The 25,031-nt window shown below is 52.3% G+C and overlaps 1 protein-coding gene across 1 annotated transcript in view; it reads left to right on the top strand.

Moving 5' to 3' along the window:
* The window catches only part of DNAI1 (dynein axonemal intermediate chain 1), a 138,824-nt gene that overhangs the window by 17,779 nt on the left and 96,014 nt on the right, over window positions 1-25,031 (top strand). Inside the window, exons 8-15 of the mRNA XM_066601824.1 lie at window positions 1,350-1,472; window positions 1,558-1,617; window positions 1,709-1,840; window positions 10,000-10,084; window positions 11,736-11,853; window positions 14,360-14,403; window positions 17,565-17,812; window positions 24,872-24,961. Of these exons, the coding sequence (XP_066457921.1) occupies window positions 1,350-1,472; window positions 1,558-1,617; window positions 1,709-1,840; window positions 10,000-10,084; window positions 11,736-11,853; window positions 14,360-14,403; window positions 17,565-17,812; window positions 24,872-24,961 (900 nt within the window). The remainder of the gene's footprint in view (window positions 1-1,349; window positions 1,473-1,557; window positions 1,618-1,708; window positions 1,841-9,999; window positions 10,085-11,735; window positions 11,854-14,359; window positions 14,404-17,564; window positions 17,813-24,871; window positions 24,962-25,031) is intronic.

Genomic DNA, 25,031 nt, shown 5'->3' with positions numbered 1-25,031 from the left:
TGCTGCAGAACCTCATAGTGCATACATCAACTGCTGCAGAATCTCATAGTACATACCTCAGCTTCTGCAGAATCACTCCATACACACCCTAGCTGCTGCAGAGCCTCAATACACACCCCATCTGTAGATCCTCACAATACACACCCCAGCTGCTGCAGAGCCTCACAATACACACCCCCGCTGCTGCAGAGCCTCACAATACACACCCCAGCTGCTGCAGAGCCTCACAATACACACCCCAGCTGCTGCAGAGCCTCACAATACACACCCCAGCTGCTGCAGAGCCTCACAATACACACCCAAGCTGCTGCAGAGCCTCACAATACACACCCAAGCTGCTGCAGAGCCTCACAATACACACCCCAACTGCTGCAGAGCCTCACAATACACACCCCAGCTGCTGCAGAGCCTCACAATACACACCCCAGCTGCTGCAGAGCCTCACAATACACACCCCAGCTGCTGCAGAGCCTCACAATACACACCCCAGCTGCTGCAGAGCCTCACAATACACACCCCAGCTGCTGCAGAGCCTCACAATACACACCCCAGCTGCTGCACATCCTCACAATACACACCCCAGCTGCTGCACATCCTCACAATACACACCCCAGCTGCTGCAGAGCCTCACAATACACACCCCAGCTGCTGCAGAGCCTCACAATACACACCCCAGCTGCTGCACATCCTCACAATACACACCCCAGCTGCTGCAGAGCCTCAAAATACATACCCCAGCTGCTGCACATCCTCACAATACACACCCCAGCTGCTGCAGAGCCTCACAATACACACCCCAGCTGCTGCAGAGCCTCACAATACACACCCCAGCTGCTGCAGAGCCTCACAATACACACCTCAGCTGCATCTGAACCCCATATTACACCCAGCTGCTGCAGAACCTCTCAATACACACCCCAGCTGCTGCAGAGTCTCACAATACACCCCAGCTGCTGCAGAGCCTCACAATACACACCTCAGCTGCAGTTGAACCCCATAATCCACCCCAGCTGCTGCAGAACCTCTCAATACACACCCCAGCTGCTGCAGAACCTCTCAATACACACCCCAGCTGCTGCAGAACCTCTCAATACACACCCCAGCTGCTGCAGAGCCTCACAATATAACCTAGCGGCTGCAGAACCACTTAGTACAAATCTCAGCTGCTGCAGAACCTCATGACACACACTTCAGCTGCAGCAAAACTTCATAGTATACACCACAGAAGCTGCCAAAACTCATATTAGACACCTCAGCTGCTGCAGAACCTTAGTACACACCCCAGCTGCTGCAGAACCTCGTGTGGCTATTGATCTGTGCACAGTGCAGATATCTTCTGGTGTCCTCAGGGTGCCGGCGGTGATGCGGCTGAAGGTGAAGAACTTCTCACCAGAAGCAGAAAGGAGCGAAAACTCACCAATCAGTTCAACTACAGTGAGCGGGCGTCCCAGACGTACAACAACCCTCTGCGGGTGAGCGCACATACATGTGTCACCCGTGTGTCACCAGCAGCGGCTGCTAACTGACGGGTGACGCTGCCATCCTCTTGTGTCCCAGGAACGAGCCTCCCAGACAGAACCTCCTCCCCGAGCGACGTTCTCCAGTACTGCCAACCAGGTACGGACCTGGCATTGTACCCCTTGTGTGCATCACATGCGGTGCCAGGTAGGGGCGCTGTCCTTATTCACGGTACTCCTCCCTCTTTCAGTGGGAGATCTACGACGCTTACATCGATGAGCTCCAGAAACAGGAGAAGCTGAAGGAGAAGCAGAAAGCTCCCGTCGCTAAGAAGGAGGACGAGCTCCAGTCCAGGCGGAGGGTGCCAACCGCAGAGTCTCAGGTGGGCAGCGGGAGACCCCCATCATACCCCTCCTCACGTCCTGTAACCCCCTTATACCTCTGCAGTGGTATACTGCTGATGCCTGCCTAGTCCGGGTAATATACCATGTACCACCGGCGAGACTGGCACTGGCACTACGGATGATACATAAGTGTCACATGCTAGCAGGGCATGGCAACATAGCTTCAGTAGTAATATTGATCCCATTAGTGACCCAAGTAGTAATAGTGACCCCCTTAATGGCCCCATTAGTAATAGTGACCCCCCCCCTTAAATTGGACCCAGTAGTAATAGTGGCCTCAGTAGTAATACTGACCTCCTTTCTGGCCCCGGTAGTAATATTGATCCCAGTAGTGGTGGTGATCCCAAAAGCAATAGTGACCCCCCCCCCCCCTTAAATTGGACCCCACCGCCCTACATTGTATTCCTCATCCACAGCGCCGCCCTACATTGTATCCCTCATCCACTGCGCCGCCCTACATTGTATCCCTCATCCACAGCACCACGCCGCCCTACATTGTATCCCTCATCCACAGCACCACACCGCCCTACATTGTATCTCACATCCACAGCACCACACCGCCCTACATTGTATCCCTCATCCACAGCACCGCCCTACATTGTATCCCTCATCCACAGCACCACGCCGCCCTACATTGTATCCCTCATCCACAGCCCCACCCTACATTGTATCCCTCATCCACAGCACCACACCGCCCTACATTGTATCTCACATCCACAGCACCGCACCGCCCTACATTGTATCCCTCATCCACAGCCCCACCCTACATTGTATCCCTCATCCACAGCACCACACCGCCCTACATTGTATCCCTCATGCACAGCACCACGCCGCCCTACATTGTATCCCTCATCCACAGCAAAGCCCAGGCCTACATTGTATCCCTCATGCACAGCACAGTCCCGCCCTACATTGTATCCCTCATCCACAGCACCGCGCCGCCCTACATTGTATCCCTCATCCACAGCACCGCGCCGCCCTACATTGTATCCCTCATCCACAGCACCGCGCCGCCCTACATTGTATCCCTCATCCACAGCACCGCACAGCCCTACATTGTATCCCTCATCCACAGCACCGCCCTACATTGTATCCCTCATCCACAGCACCGCCCTACATTGTATCCCTCATCCACAGCACCGCCCGCCCTACATTGTATCCCTCATCCACAGTCCAGCGCCGCCCTACATTGTATCCCTCATCCACAGCGCTGCCCTACATTGTATCCCACATCCACAGCGTCGCCCTACATTGTATCCCTCATCCACAGCACCGCGCCGCCCTACATTGTATCCCTCATCCACAGCACCGCACAGCCCTACATTGTATCCCTCATCCACAGCACCGCCCTACATTGTATCCCTCATCCACAGCACCGCCCTACATTGTATCCCTCATCCACAGCACCGCACAGCCCTACATTGTATCCCTCATCCACAGCACCGCCCTACATTGTATCCCTCATCCACAGCGCCGCCCTACATTGTATCCCTCATCCACAGCACCGCGCCGCCCTACATTGTATCCCTCATCCATAGCACAGCGCCCCCCTACATTGTATCCCTCATCCACAGCGCAGCACCGCCCTACATTGTATCCCTCATCCACAGCACCGCGCCGCCCTACATTGTATCCCTCACCTCCTGGCTCATCTCTGCCCTGTGTCGGTCGCTGCACTAGCTGCCCGTTAAATACAGAATGCAATTCACACTCACCACCCTCATGCATGAAGCTCTCCGCAGCGCCGCCCTACATTGTATCCCTCATCCGCAGCGCCGCTCTACATTGTATCCCTCATCTTCTGGCTCATCTCTGCCCTGTGCCGGTCGCTGCACTGGCTGCCAGTTAAATACAGAATGCAATTCACACTCACCACCCTCATCCATGAAGCTCTCCGCAGCGCCGCCCTACATTGTATCCCTCATCCACAGCGCCGCCCTACATTGTATCCCTCATCCACAGCGCCGCCCTACATTGTATCCCTCATCCACAGTGCAGCGCCGCCCTACATTGTATCCCTCATCCACAGCGTCGCCCTACATTGCATCCCTCATCCACAGCACTGCGCCGCCCTACAATGTAGTCCTCATCCACAGCACAGCCCCGCCCTACATTGCATCCCTCATCCACAGCACTGCGCCGCCCTACAATGTAGTCCTCATCCACAGCACCGCGCCGCCCTACATTGTATCCCTCATGCACAGCACCGCACCGCCCTACATTGTATCCCTCATCCACAGCACCGCGCCGCCCTACATTGTATCCCTCATCCACAGCACCGCACCGCCCTACATTGTATCCCTCATCCACAGCACTGCACCGCCCTACATTGTATCCCTCATCCACAGCACCGCGCCGCCCTACATTGTATCCCTCATGCACAGCACCGCGCCGCCCTACATTGTATCCCTCACCCACAGCGCCGCCCTACATTGTATCCCTCATCCACAGTGCAGCGCCGCCCTACATTGTATCCCTCATCCACAGTGCAGCGCCGCCCTACATTGTATCCCTCATCCACAGCACCGCGCCGCCCTACATTGTATCCCTCATCACAGCACCGCGCCCCCCTACATTGTATCCCTCGTCCACAGCACAGCCTCGCCCTACATTGTATCCCTCATCCATAGCACAGCGCCGCCCTACATTGTATCCCTCATCCATAGCACAGCGCCGCCCTACATTGTATCCCTCATCCACAGCACAGCCCCCCCCTACATTGTATCCCTCATCCACAGCACAGCCCCGCCCTACATTGTATCCCTCATCCACAGCGCCGCCCTACATTGTATCCCTCATCCACAGCGCCGCCCTACATTGTATCCCTCATCCACAGTGCAGCGTCGCCCTACATTGCATCCCTCATCCACAGTGCAGCGCCGCCCTACATTGTATCCCTCATCCACAGCACAGCCTCGCCCTACATTGTATCCCTCATCCACAGCGCCGCCCTACATTGTATCCCACATCCGCATCCACAGCCCCGCCCTACATTGTATCCCACATCCACAGCACCGCCCTACATTGCATCCCTCATCCACAGCACTGCACCACCCTACATTGTATCCCTCATGCACAGCGCCGCCCTACATTGTATCCCTCATCCACAGCGCTGCCCTACATTGTATCCCACATCCACAGCATCGCCCTACATTGGATCCCTCATCCACAGCGCCGCCCTACATTGTATCTCACATCCACCGCACCGCCCTACATTGTATCTCACATCCACAGCCCCGCCCTACATTGTATCCCACATCCACAGCACCGCACCGCCCTACATTGTATCCCTCATGCACAGCGCCGCCCTACATTGTATCCCTCATCCACAGTCCAGCGCCGCCCTACATTGTATCCCTCATCCACAGCGCTGCCCTACATTGTATCCCACATCCACAGCGTCGCCCTACATTGTATCCCTCATCCACAGCACCGCTCAGCCCTACATTGTATCCCTCATCCACAGCACCGCCCTACATTGTATCCCTCATCCACAGCACCGCACCGCCCTACATTGTATCCCTCATCCACAGCACCACACCGCCCTACATTGTATCCCTCATCCACAGCACCACACCGCCCTACATTGTATCCCTCATCCACAGCACCGCACCGCCCTACATTGTATCCCTCATCCACAGCACCGCCCTACATTGTATCTCTCATCCACAGCACCGCACCGCCCTACATTGTATCCCTCATCCACAGCACCGCCCTACATTGTATCCCACATCCACAGCCCCGCCCCACATTGCATCCCTCATCCAGAGCCCCGCCCTACATTGTATCCCACATCCACAGCGCAGTCCTACATTGTATCCCTCATCCACAGCACCGCGCCGCCCTACATTGCATCCCTCATCCACAGTGCCACGCCGCCCTACATTGTATCCCTCATCCACAGCACAGCCCCGCTCTACATTGTATCCCTCATCCACAGCGCCGCCCTACATTGTATCCCTCATCCACAGCACCGCACCGCCCTACATTGTATCCCTCATCCACAGCACCGCCCTACATTGTATCCCTCATCCACAGCGCCGCCCTACATTGTATCTCTCATCCACAGCGCCGCCCTACATTGTATCCCTCATCCACAGCGTCGCCCTACATTGCATCCCTCATCCACAGCACTGCACTGCCCTACATTGTATCCATCATCCACAGCACAGCACCGCCCTACATTGTATCCCACATCCACAGCACCACGCCGCCCTACATTGTATCCCTCATCCACAGCACCGCACCGCCCTACATTGTATCCCTCATCCACAGCACCGCACCGCCCTACATTGTATCCCTCATCCACAGCACAGCCTCGCCCTACATTGTATCCCTCATCCACAGCACCGCGCCGCCCTACATTGTATCCCTCATCCAAGGCACCGCGCCGCCCTACATTGTATCCCTCATCCACAGCACCGCGCCGCTCTTCATTGTATCCCTCATCCACAGCACCGCGCCGCTCTTCATTGTATCCCTCATCCACAGCACCGCCCTACATTGTATCCCTCATCCACAGCACAGCCCCACCCTACATTGTATCCCTCATCCACAGCGCAGCACCGCCCTACAATGTATCCCTCATCCACAGCACAGCCCCACCCTACATTGTATCCCTCATCCACAGCGCCGCGCCGCTCTTCATTGTATCCCTCATCCACAGCACCGCCCTACATTGTATACCTCATCCACAGCACAGCCCCACCCTACATTGTATCCCTCATCCACAGCACAGCCCCACCCTACATTGTATCCCTCATCCACAGCGCCGCGCCGCTCTTCATTGTATCCCTCATCCACAGCACAGCCCTACATTGTATCCCTCATCCACAGCACAGCGCCCCCCTACATTGTATCCCTCATCCACAGCGCCGCCCTACATTGTATCCCTCATCCACAGCGCCGCCCTACATTGTATCCCTCATCCACAGCGCAGCACCGCCCTACAATTTATCCCTCATCCACAGCACAGCCCCACCCTACATTGTATCCCTCATCCACAGCGCCGCACCGCCCTACATTGCATCCCACATCCACAGTGCCGCCCTACATTGCATCCCACATCCACAGCGCCGCCCTACATTGTATCCCACATCCACAGCGCCGCCCTACATTGCATCCCTCATCCAGAGCCCCGCCCTACATTGTATCCCACATCCACAGCGCAGTCCTACATTGTATCCCTCATCCACAGCACCGCGCCGCCCTACATTGCATCCCTCATCCACAGCACAGCCCCGCTCTACATTGTATCCCTCATCCACAGTGCCACGCCGCCCTACATTGTATCCCTCATTCACAGCACCGCGCCGCGCTACATTGCATCCCTCATCCACAGCGCAGCCCCGCTCTACATTGTATCCCTCATCCACAGCGCAGCGCCGCCCTACATTGTATGCCATACCCACAGCGCCGCCCTACATTGTATCCCACATCCACAGCGCCGCCCTACATTGTATCCCTCATCCACAGCACTGCGCCGCCCTACATTGCATCCCTCATCCACAGTGCCACGCTGCCCTACATTGTATCCCTCATCCACAGCACAGCCCCGCCCTACATTGTGTCCCTCATCCACAGCGCCGCCCTACATTGTATCCCTCATCCACAGCACCGCACCGCCCTACATTGTATCCCTCATCCACAGCACCGCCCTACATTGTATCCCTCATCCACAGCGCCGCCCTACATTGTATCCCTCATCCACAGCGCCGCCCTACATTGTATCCCTCATCCACAGCGCCGCCCTACATTGTATCCCTCATCCACAGCGTCGCCCTACATTGCATCCCTCATCCACAGCACTGCACTGCCCTACATTGTATCCCACATCCACAGCACCACGCCGCCCTACATTGTATCCCTCATCCACAGCACCGCACCGCCCTACATTGTATCCCTCATCCACAGCACAGCCCCACCCTACATTGTATCCCTCATCCACAGCACCGCGCCGCTTTTCATTGTATCCCTCATCCACAGCACCGCGCCGCTCTTCATTGTATCCCTCATCCACAGCACCGCCCTGCATTGTATCCCTCATCCACAGCACCGCGCCGCCCTACATTGTATCCCTCATCCACAGCACCGCGCCGCTCTTCATTGTATCCCTCATCCACAGCACCGCGCCGCTCTTCATTGTATCCCTCATCCACAGCACCGCCCTACATTGTATCCCTCATCCACAGCACAGCCCTACAATGTATCCCTCATCCATAGCACAGCCCTACAATGTATCCCTCATCCATAGCACAGCCCTACAATGTATCCCTCATCCATAGCACAGCCCTACAATGTATCCCTCATCCATAGCACAGCCCCACCCTACATTGTATCCCTCATCCACAGCGCAGCACCGCCCTACAATGTATCCCTCATCCACAGCACAGCCCCACCCTACATTGTATCCCTCATCCACAGCGCTGCGCCGCTCTTCATTGTATCCCTCATCCACAGCACCGCCCTACATTGTATCCCTCATCCACAGCACAGCGCCCCCCTACATTGTATCCCTCATCCACAGCGCCGCCCTACATTGTATACCTCATCCACAGCGCAGCACCGCCCTACAATGTATCCCTCATCCACAGCACAGCCCCACCCTACATTGTATCCCTCATCCACAGCGCTGCGCCGCTCTTCATTGTATCCCTCATCCACAGCACCGCCCTACATTGTATCCCTCATCCACAGCACAGCGCCCCCCTACATTGTATCCCTCATCCACAGCGCCGCCCTACATTGTATACCTCATCCACAGCGCAGCACTGCCCTACAATGTATCCCTCATCCACAGCACAGCCCCACCCTACAATGTATCCCTCATCCACACCCACAGCACCGCCCTACATTGTATCCCTCATCCACAGCGCCGCCCTACATTGTATCCCTCATCCACAGCACCGCCCTACATTGTATCCCTCATCCACAGCACCGCCCTACATTGTATCCCTCATCCACAGCACCGCACCGCCCTACATTGTATCCCTCATCCACAGCGCCGCCCTACATTGTATCCCTCATCCACAGCGCCGCCCTACATTGTATCCCTCATCCACAGCGCCGCCCTACATTGTATCCCTCATCCACAGCGCCGCCCTACATTGTATCCCTCATCCACAGCGCCGCCCTACATTGTATCCCTCATCCACAGTGCCGCCCTACATTGTATCCCTCATCCACAGCGTCGCCCTACATTGCTTCCCTCATCCACAGCACTGCACCACCCTACATTGTATCCATCATCCACAACACAGCACCGCCCTACATTGTATCCCACATCCACAGCACCTCGCCGCCCTACATTGTATCCCTCATCCACAGCACAGCCTCGCCCTACATTGTATCCCTCATCCACAGCACCGCGCCGCTCTTCATTGTATCCCTCATCCACAGCACCGCCCTACATTGTATCCCTCATCCACAGCACAGCGCCGCCCTACATTGTATCCCTCATCCACAGCGCCGCCCTACATTGTATCCCTCATCCACAGCGCAGCACCGCCCTACATTGTATCCCTCATCCACAGCACCGCCCCACCCTACATTGTATCCCTCATCCACAGCGCCGCACCGCCCTACATTGTATCCCTCATCCACAGCACCGCCCTACATTGTATCCCTCATCCACAGCACCGCCCTACATTGTATCCCTCATCCACAGCACAGCGCCCCCCTACATTGTATCCCTCATCCACAGCGCAGCGCCGCCGTACCGCGCACATCTCCACCTCCTTTACCTTCTGTATCCCCCCATTATCTGTAGTATATAAGCTCGTTGAAGCCCCGCACCCCCCCTACTGTCTCCATCAGCTGGTTACTACATGGAACCATGGTTTTGTTTTTATTCACCCTGTTGTGTAAGCGCTGCGGAATATGTTGGCGCCATATAAATAAAGATTATTAGTATTCATTGTCATTAATATGGCCGGTAAAAAATAAATCCCAGTTGAGCCAATGTCTTACCGGCCGGGTGGCAACCCCAGCGCTGCCCCTCTAAGGTCCTGCGGAAGTCCGCCTACAGCATCAGGTCGTCTCTTGGGTAACAGTCCCCGCCTGCAGCCAGTGACAGACTGCTATACCCGCTGATTCTCCCCTGTAATCACTGACTTCTCCATTCCTTATATCGGAGCAGAGTGATGACATCACCAAGGTAGAGAAATCCAGCAAAATAATGGAGCGGATGGTGAACCAGAACACGTTTGATGATGTCACGCAAGGTATGAGGCGCATCGCTTACATCACATGCTGGCGCTTATTACCATGAACCACATATACTGTAGCGCATCCATAGTATACCGTATGTGACTCAGGAACTGCTACATTGTGGGAGACTAAGTGTTCTTACCCTGTAGTGGGCTTGTTACTATGTACAAGTATACCATTTGCAAGAAAAAGTAAGTGAACCCCTTGGAAGTCCCTGGATTTCTGCCCATCATCGACAGTGCAGGAGGAAAGTAAGTGAACCCCTATGTAATGTAACTAATAACACACAGCTGTACCGCCCATCCCCCACAGTGCAGGGGGAAAGTAAGTGACCCCCTATGTGATGTACCTAATAACATTCAGCTGTGTTGCCCATCATCCACAGTATAGGAGGAAAGTAAGTGACCCCCTATGTAATGTAACTAATACCACACAGCTGTACCTCCCATCATCCACTGTACAGGAGGAAAGTAAGTGACCCCCTATGTAATGTAACTAATAGCACACAGCTGTACCACCCATCATCCACAGTGCAGGAGGAAAGTAAGTGACCCCCTATGTAATGTAACTAATAACACACAGCTGTACCGCCCATCATCCACAGTACAGGAGGAAAGTAAGTGACCCCCTATGTAATGTAACTAATAACACACAGCTGTACCTCCCATCATCCACAGAGCAGGAGGAAAGTAAGTGACCCCCTATGTAATGTAACTAATAACACACAGCTGTACCGCCCATCATCCACAGTGCAGGAGGAAAGTAAGTGACCCCCTATGTAATGTAACTAATAACACACAGCTGTACCGCCCATCCCCCACAGTACAGGAGGAAAGTAAGTGACCCCCTATGTAATGTAACTAATACCACACAGCTGTACCTCCCATCATCCACAGAGCAGGTAAGTGAACCTCTGTGTCTATAACTTTTACAAAGCTAGCTGGCAGATGGGGTTCCATGTAAGGAGATGAGATGGCAGCACGGGGCTCACAGGTGCTTTACCCATTAAATAGAGCACACAGAGCCTGGTTACTGACAGATCTGTTCTTCTCGGTCATTGGTAAATGCGAGCCGCTCCTTGATGTAAGTAACTTCTAGGAGACCTCAGAAGACTGTTCTACAGAAGCAACGGGCCAGAAAAGGCTACAGAAGCTGAAGACCTGCGTAAAAAATGACTGTTATATACACGAAAACGGACCTTTCCTTCATCCGTGTGCAGCTCCCGGAGTCCTCGTGCGTGGTTCTCGTGGGCAGTCTTTTTTTTTATGTCTGCCATCCGTTTTTCAAGTTCGATTTAAAAAAAACTTGAAAAAACCTAATTGTTTTTATCTGCCTGTTTGTTTTTTTATAAAAGGACCACCTGCAGGTGGCGCCCGTGTTTTCTTATTCTTTCTCTCCGCTGACTTGGATGAACGCGTTTTGTCCGCAGATCTCGTTAGGATTCTGCATGCTGTGAGTTTTTTCATGCAGTCTGTGTGATAAAACTTGGTAGTGCGTGTTGCAGAATAATATGGGTCTGGGAGGTAAGCCGCTCACGTGCCAGGGGCCTTGTAATAGGAGAAAAGTATCCCTCCTGCGTGGAAGCTGCCTGGCGTGCGAGTACCATGACAGTTTTTGAAATTTTGAGATTCTGCTGACTGGCGCTCTTGCATCTTCTCTTTCTAGACTTCAAGTACTTTGAGGACGTGGCGGACGAGTTCAGGGACCAGGAGGGCACGCTGATGCCGCTGTGGAAGTTCCAGTGTGAAAAAGCCAAACGCCTGGCAGTGACTGCCCTCTGCTGGTGGGTGCTGGTATTGCATTACTCTAGAAGCCAGTGATGAGGGGTACTAGAATGACCCCCGGTTTCTCTCTGGCAGCTTTTATTTGTCCGTAGCATTGGTTGGTGCCTTTGGTTTGTGTCAAAACACAATAATGTGCAGTGGAAGCATGTGGTTGTTGGTCGCACAGCACACAGTTGCTATGTGCACAGGACCCCTAATGGGTTAATCATTGGCAGTACAGGGAACATCAGGGGGCATTCAGAGGTGCAGTTCTAGTGGGATTTTTGCTGACAATATAACCTCAACGTGCAAATAGTCTTTTAGTACACACGTATGCTGCTGCAGAACCTCTTTTTAAGCAGGAAATTAAAGTTTCATGTCAGTCACTGACTGACGGATAAAAATGAAACTCCTGCTTGTCTTGACAAGGCTGCTTTGCTGCAGTTGGGATGTACTGTGAGTTTCCTCAACATCAGAGGTGTAACATGAGATTCTGCAGAGCCCCTAAACTAATACAGACCTCAGGTCAGACCCACAAAACTAAGGCAGACCCAGAATACCCCTCCAAACTAATACAGACCCCAGACCACACCCCATAAACTAATACAAACCCCAGACCACACCCCATAAACTAATACAGACCCCAGACCACACCCCATAAACTAATACAGACCCCAGACCACACCCCATAAACTAATACAGACCCCAGACCACACCCCATAAACTAATACAGACCCCAGACCACACCCCATAAACTAATATAGACCCCAGACGAGACCCAATAAACTAATACATACAACAGAACAGACCCTCCAAACTAATACAGACCCCAGACCACACCCCATAAACTAATACAGACCCCAGACCACACCCCATAAACTAATACAGACCCCAGACCACAACCCATAAACTAATACAGACCCCAGACCACAACCCATAAACTAATACAGACCCCAGACCACAACCCATAAACTAATACAGACCCAGAATAACCCTCCAAACTAATACAGACCCCAGACCACACCCCATAAACTAATACAGACCCCAGACCACACCCCATAAACTAATACAGACCCCAGACCACACCCCATAAACTAATACAGACCCCAGACCACACCCCATAAACTAATACAGACCCCAGACCACACCCCATAAACTAATACAGACCCCAGACCACACCCCATAAACTAATACAGACCCCAGACCACACCCCATAAACTAATACAGACCCCAGACCACACCCCATAAACTAATACAGACCTCAGACCACACCCCATAAACTAATACAGACCTCAGACCACACCCCATAAACTAATACAGACCTCAGACCACACCCCATAAACTAATACAGACCCCAGACCACACCCCATAAACTAATACAGACCCCCCAGACCACACCCCATAAACTAATACAGACCCCCAGACCACACCCCATAAACTAATACAGACCCCAGACCGCACCCCATAAACTAATACAGACCCCCAGACCACACCCCATAAACTAATACAGACCCCAGACCACACCCCATAAACTAATACAGACCCCAGACCACACCCCATAAACTAATACAGACCCCCAGACCACACCCCATAAACTAATACAGACCCCCAGACCACACCCCATAAACTAATACAGACCCCCAGACCACACCCCATAAACTAATACAGACCCCAGACCACACCCCATAAACTAATACAGACCCCAGACCACACCCCATAAACTAATACAGACCCCAGACCACACCCCATAAACTAATACAGACCCCAGACGAGACCCAATAAACTAATACAGACCCCAGACCACACCCCATAAACTAATACAGACCCCAGACCACACCCCATAAACTAATACAGACCCCAGACCACACCCCATAAACTAATACAGACCCCCAGACCACACCCCATAAACTAATACAGACCCCCAGACCACACCCCATAAACTAATACAGACCCCCAGACCACACCCCATAAACTAATACAGACCCCCCAGACCACACCCCATAAACTAATACAGACCCCCAGACCACACCCCATAAACTAATACAGACCCCAGACCACACCCCATAAACTAATACAGACCCCCAGACCACACCCCATAAACTAATACAGACCCCAGACCACACCCCATAAACTAATACAGACCCCAGACCACACCCCATAAACTAATACAGACCCCAGACGAGACCCCATAAACTAATACATACAACAGAACAGACCCACTAAACTAATACAGACCCACTAAACGAAGGCAGGCCGAGAGCGAGCCTCTAAACGAAGGCAGGCCGAGAGCGAGCCTCTAAACGAAGGCAGGCCGAGAGCGAGCCTCTACGAAGGCAGGCCGACTCTGACAGGGTGGAATCACTACAAGTCTACAAGTGGGGGCAGCAGTGAGGTGATGCAACCTGACATAAGTCTGATCCACCGCTCTGTAACAATGTCCATAACTATCCATTATATAAGCAGATTAGCCGTGTCTATTATTAACTCTTTCATCACCACCCCTGACTCTGTGTTCTCTCCCCACAGGAACCCCAGATACAAGGACTTGTTCGCGGTGGGATTTGGATCTTGTAAGTCATATCCTAATGGCTGATGATGTTCATCAGTGGTCTCCAACCTGTGGCCCTCCAGCTATTGTGGTCACTGCCCCCCCCCCCCTCCTCATAGCTCTTGGCTCAGCGGTTGTGGCCCCTGAGAGGGTCAGGGTCATGTAGAGGGGTGTCACCGGCTCTCACTATGTAGCTCTCGGCCCCCCATCACTGCTGCCTATGGGAGTTGCTCTCCCGCTCATCACATCCTACTTGTTCCGGACCACTGACCGCCGTCCCCATAACGCTGCTGCCGTCTGGGTGATGATTGGGCATCGAAGCAAGAGGCTTCATGTCCGCTGCGGTCAGCATCAGGTGATTACACGCCGCCATCAGCTCAGCGCTCCTTCATCAGGGTGTATGTGAGGTGACACGTCCAGCGGATATGTGCGTTATAGGGGGCGTCAGTGTGCCATGTACTGCTGGGTGATACACGTCATGTACTAATACCCTGGAGGGTCTGCACCCCCTCTGACAGTGCCAGGCTTTGGCCATGTTAAAAAGAAAACCCGACAAAGATGAATGATTTCAGGTTTCTTCCATGTGACCCGTTATCTGTACAATCCACTGAAAAACCAACTGAAATCCCCCCCCCCCCCCCCCCATAATACTGTTGTTGCATAAGTGTTCACACCCTCTTATATCCGGGGGTGTGGCTGTGTTCAGCATTAGCCAATCAGATGTGACCTCCTGATAGACAGCAGTCAGCGCTCCGCTGCCAGTACTTACAGGGATTCTCGGTCCCCCATATAAAGTTCGCCTCTTCTAGGATGAGTTTCCTGACATTTTCTTAGTTGGACGGTAAAGATCTTACAGAGCATCACATATACCATGGGGCACAGGGGAGACCGTCAGCAAGAAGGGGATTAATGACACAATAGGGACATCACCATGAACTGGACGGCCCTCAGAAACTGATGAAAAGACCAGAAGAGGATTAGTCCAGGAGGCCCACAGCAATATTAGAGGAGCTGTAGGAGGTTCTGGCAAGGACTGGTTGTGTAGTCATGCTACAACCATCTCTCATGTTCTTCATATATCCGGGCTGTGGGGAAGGGGACAAGATGGAGCCCTTCTATAGCAAGAACCTCCAAGCCAAAACCCCCATCCCGTCTGCCCGAAGTCTGTGGGGGACGTGTTCTGTCTGAGGAGACCAAGGGGCAACTTGTTGGCCAGAAGTCCAGAAGGGATGTTTGGTGTAAAGCCAACCCTGCCGTCACCAGAAGACCTCCAGACCGCAGTGAGGATGGTGGGGGCAGTATTATGTGGGGGCTGCTCTGCTGATGGAACTGAGGCTTTAGTCAAGTGGGAGGGGATTATGGACAGTCCCAAATATCAGTCCTTGTTGCCACAAAATCTTCAGGCCTCTGCAGAAAAGATGAAGATGGATTTGGGAACGACCCAAAGCAGGCCGACAAATCACCAAGGAAACGGCTGCACCGGAAGATCAGAGCTTTGGAATGGCCCGCCAGACCTGAACCCCACTGAAGATCCGTGGGACCTGCAGAGGGCGCTACACACCAGATGCCCTCGCAGTCTTACAGATTTGGAGCTTCTGCAAGGAAGAGCGGGCAAAGCTCGCCAAGTGAAGATGTGCCACGCTGATAGACACCCACCCAAAAACACTGAATGCCATCGTGAAGTCAGAGGCTGCATCGGCCAAGTATTAGTTATGGGTGTGCAGATTGATGTAAACACGTTATTTACGGTTTTTTTGCCCAATGTTTCCACTCTAAAAGATGCCCGCTTGTCTTTCAGTGTGATTGTACAGATAACGGGCACATTGATGGTAAAAACCAAACCCAGGCATCGTAAGAGGGGGGTGCAGACGGTTTATATCCACTTGTATACACAGCCTCTGCAGGTGGACCATGAACTACAGACGGCCAATTACTGGCTGCAGTACTTGCAGCTGACCACAGGGGGTCACTGCTGGACCTGTCCATGTCTTCCTGTTCTCTCTTATGGTTTACACTTGTGTACTGGTGTTAATGAAGGACTAAGGGGCCTACAGTGTGTCTGGTGCTCACCTGTATACTACACTGTACCTGGAACTCGCCTGCATACTACACTGTACCTGGTGCTCACCTGCATACTACACTGTACCTGGAACTCGCCTGCATACTACACTGTACCTGGAGCTCACCTGTATACTACACTGTACCTGGAGCTCACCTGTATACTACACTGTACCTGGAACTCGCCTGCATACTACACTGTGCCTGGTGCTCACCTGCATACTACACTGTACCTGGTGCTCATCTGTATACTGTACTGTACCTGGTGCTCACCTGCATACTACACTGTACCTGAAGCTCACCTGCATACTACACTGTACCTGGAGCTCACCTGTATACTTTACTGTACCTGGTGCTCACCTTTTATACTACAGTGTAACTGATGCTCACCTGTATACTACATTGTGCCTTGTGCTTACCTGCATACTACACCGTACCTGGTGCTCACCTTTTATACTACAGTGTAACTGATGCTCACCTGTATACTACACTGTACCTGGAGCTTACCTGTATACTACAGAGTAACTGATGCTCACCTGTATACTACACTGTAACTGATGCTCACCTGCATACTACACTGTACCTGGTGCTCACCTGCATACTACACTGTACCTGGTGCTCACCTGCATACTACACTGTACCTGGTGCTCACCTGTATACTACACTGTACCTGAAGCTCACCTGCATACTACACTGTACCTGATGCTCACTTGCATACTACACTGTACTTGGAGCTCACCTGCATACTACACTGTACTTGGAGCTCACCTGCCTACTACACCGTACCTGGTGCTCATCTGTATACTACACCGTACCTGGAGCTCACCTGCATACGACACCGTACCTGGAGCTCACCTGCATACGACACCATACCTGGAGCTCACCTGCATATTACAATGTACTTGGTGCTCACCTGCATGCTACACTGTGCCTGGAACTCACCTGTATACTCTGCTGTACCTGATGCTCACCTGTATACTACACTATACCTGGTGCTCACCTGTATACTACACTGTACCTGGAGCTCACCTGTATACTACACTGTATTCGGAGCTCACCTGTATATCATGCTGTACCTGGTGCTCTGTATTAACCCCTCCCACCTGTCTCCTCTGATCACCACAGATGACTTCATGAAGCAGACCCGGGGGCTGCTGCTCCTGTATACCCTGAAGAACCCCTCGCACCCTGAGTACATCTTCAGCACAGAGAGCGGCATCATGTGCCTGGACATCCACAAGGATCACCCCTACCTGGTGGCCATTGGCTTCTACGATGGCAACGTAGCAATCTTCAACCTGAAGTCTGACTCCCCACAGCCAAAGTGCATGAGCTCAGCAAAGTCCGGCAAACACACCGACCCCGTGTGGCAGGTCAGTAGCGTCCCTTCATATAAGTCCCAGCATGGGGACAGCGCCATTGTGTGCTGACAACACAGGAAGACGTGGCGCCAAACTGGTGGAAAATACCTCAGACAAATGTTTCTGAGGCTTCTGTCTCTCTGTGCTGTGAGAGGGGAGAGGGAGCAGCCGGTGAGAAGTCCAGCATCGCAACATTGTAGCAAATACTGTAGGGTGTTCCCAGTATCCAAATCCTTCATCACAGCTATTCAAAGATCAAGGTAAGTAATAAAATTCTGTCACCACTTAGGGTAATTTATCATGGAGCTCAATCTGAGCTGTATATATCTGTATACACTGAGCTTCATCCAGTGCTAGATGTGTGTGTGTGTGTGTGTGTGTGTGTGTATGTGTATATATATATATATATATATATATATATATATATATATATATATGTGTGTGTGTGTGTATATATATTATTATATAATCTGTATACAGTAAGCTTCTTCTAGTGGCTGTATATATCTGTATACACTGAGCTTCATCTAGTACTGGATGCATATATATCTGTATGTTGTAAGCTTCCTCTAATGGTGGCTGTATATATCTGTATACAGTGAGCTTTCCCCAATGGTGGCTGTATATACCTGTATACACTGAGCTTCATCTAGTGCTGGATGTGTGTGTATATATGTGTGTGTATATATCAAGTGGTGGCTGTATATATCTGTATGCAGAGAGCTCCCACTAGTGGTGGCTGTATATATCTGTATGCAGAGAGCTCCCACTAGTGGTGGCTGTATATATCTGTATGTAGTGAGCTCCCCCTAGTGGTGGCTGTATATATTTGTATGTACTGAGCTCCCCCTAGTGGTGGTTGTATATATCTGTATGCAGAGAGCTCCCCCCAGTGGTGGCTGTATACATCTGTATGTAGTGAGCTCCTCCTAGTGGTGGTTGTATATATCTGTATGTAGTGAGCGCCCCCTAGTGGTGGCTGTATATATCTGTATGTAGTGAGCACCCCCTAGTGGTGGCTGTATATATCTGTATGTAGTGAGCTCCTCTAGTGGTGGCTGTATATATCTGTATGCAGAGAGCTCCCACTAGTGGTGGCTGTATATATCTGTATGCAGAGAGCTCCCACTAGTGGTGGCTGTATATATCTGGATGTAGTGAGCTCCCCTAGTGGTGGCTGTATATATCTGTATGTAGTGAGCTCCCACAAGTGGTGGCTGTATATATCTGTAGGCAGTGAGCTCCTCTAGTGGTGGCTGTATATATCTGTATGTAGTGAGCTCCTCCTAGTGGTGGCTGTATATATCTGTATGTAGTGAGCTCCCACTATTGGTGGCTGTATATATCTGTATGTAGTGAGCTTCTCCTATTGGTGGCTGTATATATCTGTATATAGGGAGCTCCCCCTAGTGGTGGCTGTATATATCTGCATGCATAAATATGTATGTAGTGAGCTCCTCCTAGTGGTGGCTGTATATATCTGTATGTAGTGAGCTCCTCCTAGTGGTGGCTGTATGTATCTGTATGTAGTGAGCCCCTCTTAGTGGTGGCTGTATATATCTGTATACAGTGAGCTCCCCCTAGTTGTGTCTGTATATATCTATATGTAGTGAGCTCCCCCTAGTAGTTGCTGTATATATCTCTATGTAGTGAGCTCCCCCTAGTGGTGGGTGTATATATCTATATACAGTGAGCTCCCCCTAGTTGTGTCTGTATATATCTATATGTAGTGAGCTCCCCCTAGTAGTTGATGTATATATCTCTATGTAGTGAGCTCCCCCTAGTGGTGGGTATATATATCTATATACAGTGAGCTCCCCCTAGTTGTGTCTGTATATATCTGTATGTAGTGATCTCCTAGTGGTGGCTGTATATATCTGCATGTAGTGAGCTCTCCCTAGTGGTGGCTGTATATATCTGCATGTGGTGAGCTCTCCCTAGTGGTGGCTGTATATATCTGTATGCAGAGAGCTCCCCCAGGTGTTAGCTATATACAGTGAGCTTCACCTAGTGATGGCTGTATGTATATGTATATAGTGTGCTTCCCGTGGTGGAGGCTGTATAGATTTGTATACAGGGAGCTCCCCCTGATGGAGGCTGTATACATCTGTATACAGGGAGCTTCCCCCTACTAGATCTGTATACAGGGAGCTCCCCCTGGTGGAGGCTATATAGATCTGTATACAGGGAGCTTCCCCTAGTGGAGGCTGTATAGATCTTGATATAGGGAGCTCCCCCTGGTGGAGGCTGTATACATCTGTATACAGGGAGCTTCCCCCTATTAGATCTCTATACAGGGAGCTCCCCCTGGTGGAGGCTGTATAGATCTGTATACAGGGAGCTCCCCCTGGTGGAGGCTGTATAGATCTGTATACAGGGAGCTCCCCCTAGTACAGGCTGTATAGATCTTGATATAGGGAGCTTCCCCTAGTGGAGGCTGTATAGATCTGCATACAGGGAGCTTCCCCTGGTGGAGGCTGTATACATCTGTATACAGGGAGCTTTTCCCCCTACTAGATCTGTATACAGTGAGCTTCCCCTGGTGGAGGCTGTATAGATCTGTATACAGGGAGCTTCCCCTAGTGGAGGCTGTATAGATCTTGATATAGGGAGTTTCCCCTGGTGGAGGCTGTATACAGGGAGCTTCCCCCTACTAGATCTGTATACAGGGAGCTCCCCCTAGTGGAGGCTGTATAGATCTGTATACAGGGAGCTCCCCCTAGTACAGGCTGTATAGATCTTGATATAGGGAGCTCCCCCTGGTGGAGGCTGTATAGATCTGTATACAGGGAGCTTCCCCTAGTGGAGGCTGTATATATCTTGATATAGGGAGCTCCCCCTGGTGGAGGCTGTATACATCTATATACAGGGAGCTTCCCCCTACTAGATCTGTATACAGGGAGCTCCCCCTGGTGGACGCTGTATTAATTCTGTGCTAAGCTCTAACCCACCCTAGACCTAGAGGGATAGTAGATTAGCTTGTACCCCCATCTACCACCATCAATACTGGATATTACTATTAACCCCCTTGTTGCCAGAGATAGCAGGTGTTATATGCTGCACCAATCAGAGGAAGATTATCACTATTTCTTAGCCCACCCTCTGCAGGAAGTGTGATGTAGTAGAAAGGTGACCCCTTGAGGATGCGTTACTGGGGGCAATCCCCTGTTGGCACATCCATGTGGAATAGCTGGAGCGAGTTAGAACGGGTTCACATTGGGTTAACTTGTAGCCAGCTGCAGTTTCAGTAGTGGCCACTGTGGGGCGCTCAGGGATGAGATTAATGTTACGAGATCTGATCATTTCATATACACAAGTATTAGGTTCTGGAAGATGTCACATCTGCCTGGAGTTCCTGCTCCCCCTGATGAGGAAGTCTTCGCCCCTCCAGATGTTCCGTATTAATACTTCTCACGCTCAGCCATTGTTACAGAATGTGGGAAAATAGACAGAAGAGCCCGAGGAACCGCAGAGCGCGGCGAACGAGTTATTAGGAACAGACGGACATGTGACAAACTGAGTGCCCCCTCACCGAGCACAGAGTACGAGTTATTACCGCCGGCGGACATAGAACCCATGTGCAGAAGTTTGTGCCCCCTTACAGAGATCAGCTGCATTGGTGATTACTGCAGCAGTCACTCTGTAGACCGCTCATCCTTTTATACCTCTCTATATTTATTAGTACATTATAGTACCAGCGTTTCTGGTGGAGCAGTGCGCCCCTGACTGCTATAATATAGTGGAGTTGTAAGCACACGGCTGCTGCTTAAGGACCTGTGATGACGTCACCGTTATTGCGCCTCTACGGTGTTTGATAGATAATAGCTCTGCTACATGCACATCACATACACACAGCTCTGATACATGCACGTCACACACAGAGCTTTGCTACATGCACGTCACACACACACAGCTCTGCTACATGCACGTCACACAAGCACAGCTCTGCTACATGCATGTCACACAAGCACAGCCCTGCTACATTCATGTCACACACTGTATATATCTGCATGTGGTGAGCTCTCCCTAGTGGTGGCTGTATATATCTGTATGCAGGAAGCTCCCCCTAGTGGTGACTGTATATATCTGTATGCAGAGAGCTCCCCCAGGTGTTAGCTATATACAGTGAGCTTCACCTAGTGATAGCTGTATGTGTATGTATATAGTGTGCTTCCCGTGGTGGAGGCTGTATAGGTTTGTATACAGGGAGCTACCCCTGATGGAGGCTGTATACATCTGTATACAGGGAGCTTCCCCCTACTAGATCTGTATACAGGGAGCTCCCCCTGGTGGAGGCTGTATAGATCTGTATACAGGGAGCTTCCCCTAGTGGAGGCTGTATAGATCTTGATATAGGGAGCTCCCCCTGGTGGAGGCTGTATACAGGGAGCTTCCCCCTATTAGATCTCTATACAGGGAGCTCCCCCTGGTGAAGGCTGTATAGATCTGTATACAGGGTGCTCCCCCTAGTACAGGCTGTATAGATCTTGATATAGGGAGCTTCCCCTAGTGGAGGCTGTATAGATCTGCATACAGGGAGCTTCCCCTGGTGGAGGCTGTATACATCTGTATACAGGGAGCTTCCCCCTACTAGATCTGTATACAGTGAGCTTCCCCTGGTGGAGGCTGTATAGATCTGTATACAGGGAGCTTCCCCTAGTGGAGGCTGTATAGATCTTGATATAGGGAGCTTCCCCTGGTGGAGGCTGTATACAGGGAGCTCCCCCCTACTAGATCTGTATACAGGGAGCTCCCCCTGGTGGAGGCTGTATAGATCTTGATATAGGGAGCTTCCCCTGCTACATTCATGTCACACAAGCACAGCCCTGCTACATTCATGTCACACAAGCACAGCCCTGCTACATTCATGTCACACAAGCACAGCCCTGCTACATGCATGTCACACAAGCACAGCCCTGCTACATGCATGTCACACAAGCACAGCCCTGCTACATGCATGTCACACAAGCACAGCCCTGCTACATGCACGTCACACAAGCACAGCTCTGCTACATGCACGTCACACACGCACAGCTCTGCTACATGCACGTCACACAGGCACAGCTCTGCTACATGCACGTCACACACGCACAGCTCTGCTACATGCACGTCGCACAGGCACAGCTCTGCTACATGCACGTCACACAGGCACAGCTCTGCTACATGCACGTCACACAGGCACAGCTCTGCTACATGCACGTCACACAGGCACAGCTCTGCTACATGCACGTCACACAGGCACAGCTCTGCTACATGCACGTCACACAGGCACAGCTCTGCTACATGCACGTCACACAGGCACAGCTCTGCTACATGCACGTCACACACGCACAGCTCTGCTACATGCACGTCACACACGCACAGCTCTGCTACATGCACGTCACACACGCACAGCTCTGCTACATGCACGTCACACACGCACAGCTCTGCTACATGCACGTCACACACGCACAGCTCTGCTACATGCACGTCACACACGCACAGCTCTGCTACATGCACGTCACACACGCACAGCTCTGCTACATGCACGTCACACACGCACAGCTCTGCTACATGCACGTCACACACGCACAGCTCTGCTACATGCATGTCACACACGCACAGCTCTGCTACATGCATGTCACACACGCACAGCTCTGCTACATGCATGTCACACACGCACAGCTCTGCTACATGCATGTCACACACGCACAGCTCTGCTACATGCATGTCACACACGCACAGCTCTGCTACATGCATGTAGTCCAAGGTGCCTATCATATCACTGAGGGGAAGCGGGGCCAGGGTGCCTATCGTAGCACTGAGGAGGGATAGTGGGGCCAGGGTGCCTATCATATCACCGAGGAGGGGGAGCAGGGCCAGAGTGCCTATCATAGCACCGAGGAGGGGGAGCGGGGCCAGAGTGCCTATCATATCCCTGAGGAGGGAGAGCGGGGCCAGGGTGCCTGTGATAGCACTGAGGAGGGGGAGCGCGGTCAGGGTGCCTATGATAGCACTGAGGAGGGGGAGCCGGGGCCAGGGTGCCTATCATAGCACTGAGGATGGGGAGCAGGCCAGGGTGCCTATCATAGCACTGAGGAGGGGGAGCAGGCCAGGGTGCCTATCATAGCACTGAGGAGGGGGAGCCGAGGCCAGGTGCCTATCATAGCACTGAGGAGGGGCAGCGGGGTCAGGGTGCCTATCATAGCACTGAGGAGGGGGAGTCGGGGCCAGGGTGCCTATCATAGCACTGCGGAGAGGGAGCCGGGGCCAGGGTGCCTATCATAGCACTGAGGAGGGGGAGCAGGTCAGGGTGCCTATCATAGCACTGAGGAGGGGGAGCCGGGGCCAGGTGCCTATCATAGCACTGAGGAGGGGCAGCGGGGTCAGGGTGCCTATCATAGCACTGAGGAGGGGCAGCGGGGTCAGGGTGCCTATCATAGCACTGAGGAGGGGCAGCGGGGTCAGGGTGCCTATCATAGCACTGAGGAGGGGGAGTCGGGGCCAGGGTGCCTATCATAGCACTGAGGAGGGGCAGCGGGGTCAGCGTGCCTATCATAGCACTGAGGAGGGGCAGCGGGGTCAGGGTGCCTATAATATCACTGAGTGATAGCCGGGACCAGGCACATGTCATATCAGTGAGGGGTAGTGGGTGGCGGCCGCCTATCGTATCACTGAGAGATGGCGTGGTGCCGCTCATACATCGGGGGCCCTGCTAGCTGGGAGGTTCCGTGTATGTATGTGTATATATGTATATACTTAAAGGAACTATAAAGTTTCCTCCTAGTTCTCAGACCTCACATCCCTCCGCCGCCCCCTGCTGGTGCAGTACCTATACAGTGGTGGAGGATGGCCTTTTTGGACTGCACTCGCCACCATCTATATCCAATAACCAGTGAAGAGATTCTGCACCTCCAGGTCCGGAGCGGTACAAGCCGTACTCGCTGACCATAGTCTGGATGTCTGATGCCGCCGTCTCCTGTACTTACATTACTTGGTCATAAAAATATTACAGCGACTATTAAAACCGCGCCGTGACGCCGCCGCGCCGACCTGCTGTGACCTCATGCTCTGTAACCCTTTCATCTCCAGGTAAAATGGCAGAAAGACGATCTGGACAAGAACCTGAACTTCTTCTCTGTGTCTTCAGATGGTCGAGTCGTGTCCTGGACCCTGATTAAGGTGGGTGATTACTGATGGGGCCCCTGGGGTCTACAGCACAGGATAAGTACTGTATACCGTGACTCCACCA

The sequence above is a fragment of the Eleutherodactylus coqui genome, chromosome 5 (assembly GCF_035609145.1).
Source record: "Eleutherodactylus coqui strain aEleCoq1 chromosome 5, aEleCoq1.hap1, whole genome shotgun sequence".
Classification (NCBI taxonomy): Eukaryota; Metazoa; Chordata; class Amphibia; order Anura; family Eleutherodactylidae; genus Eleutherodactylus; species Eleutherodactylus coqui.
Note: the sequence above shows the minus strand (reverse complement) of the source record. Positions and strands in the feature narration are given on the sequence as shown.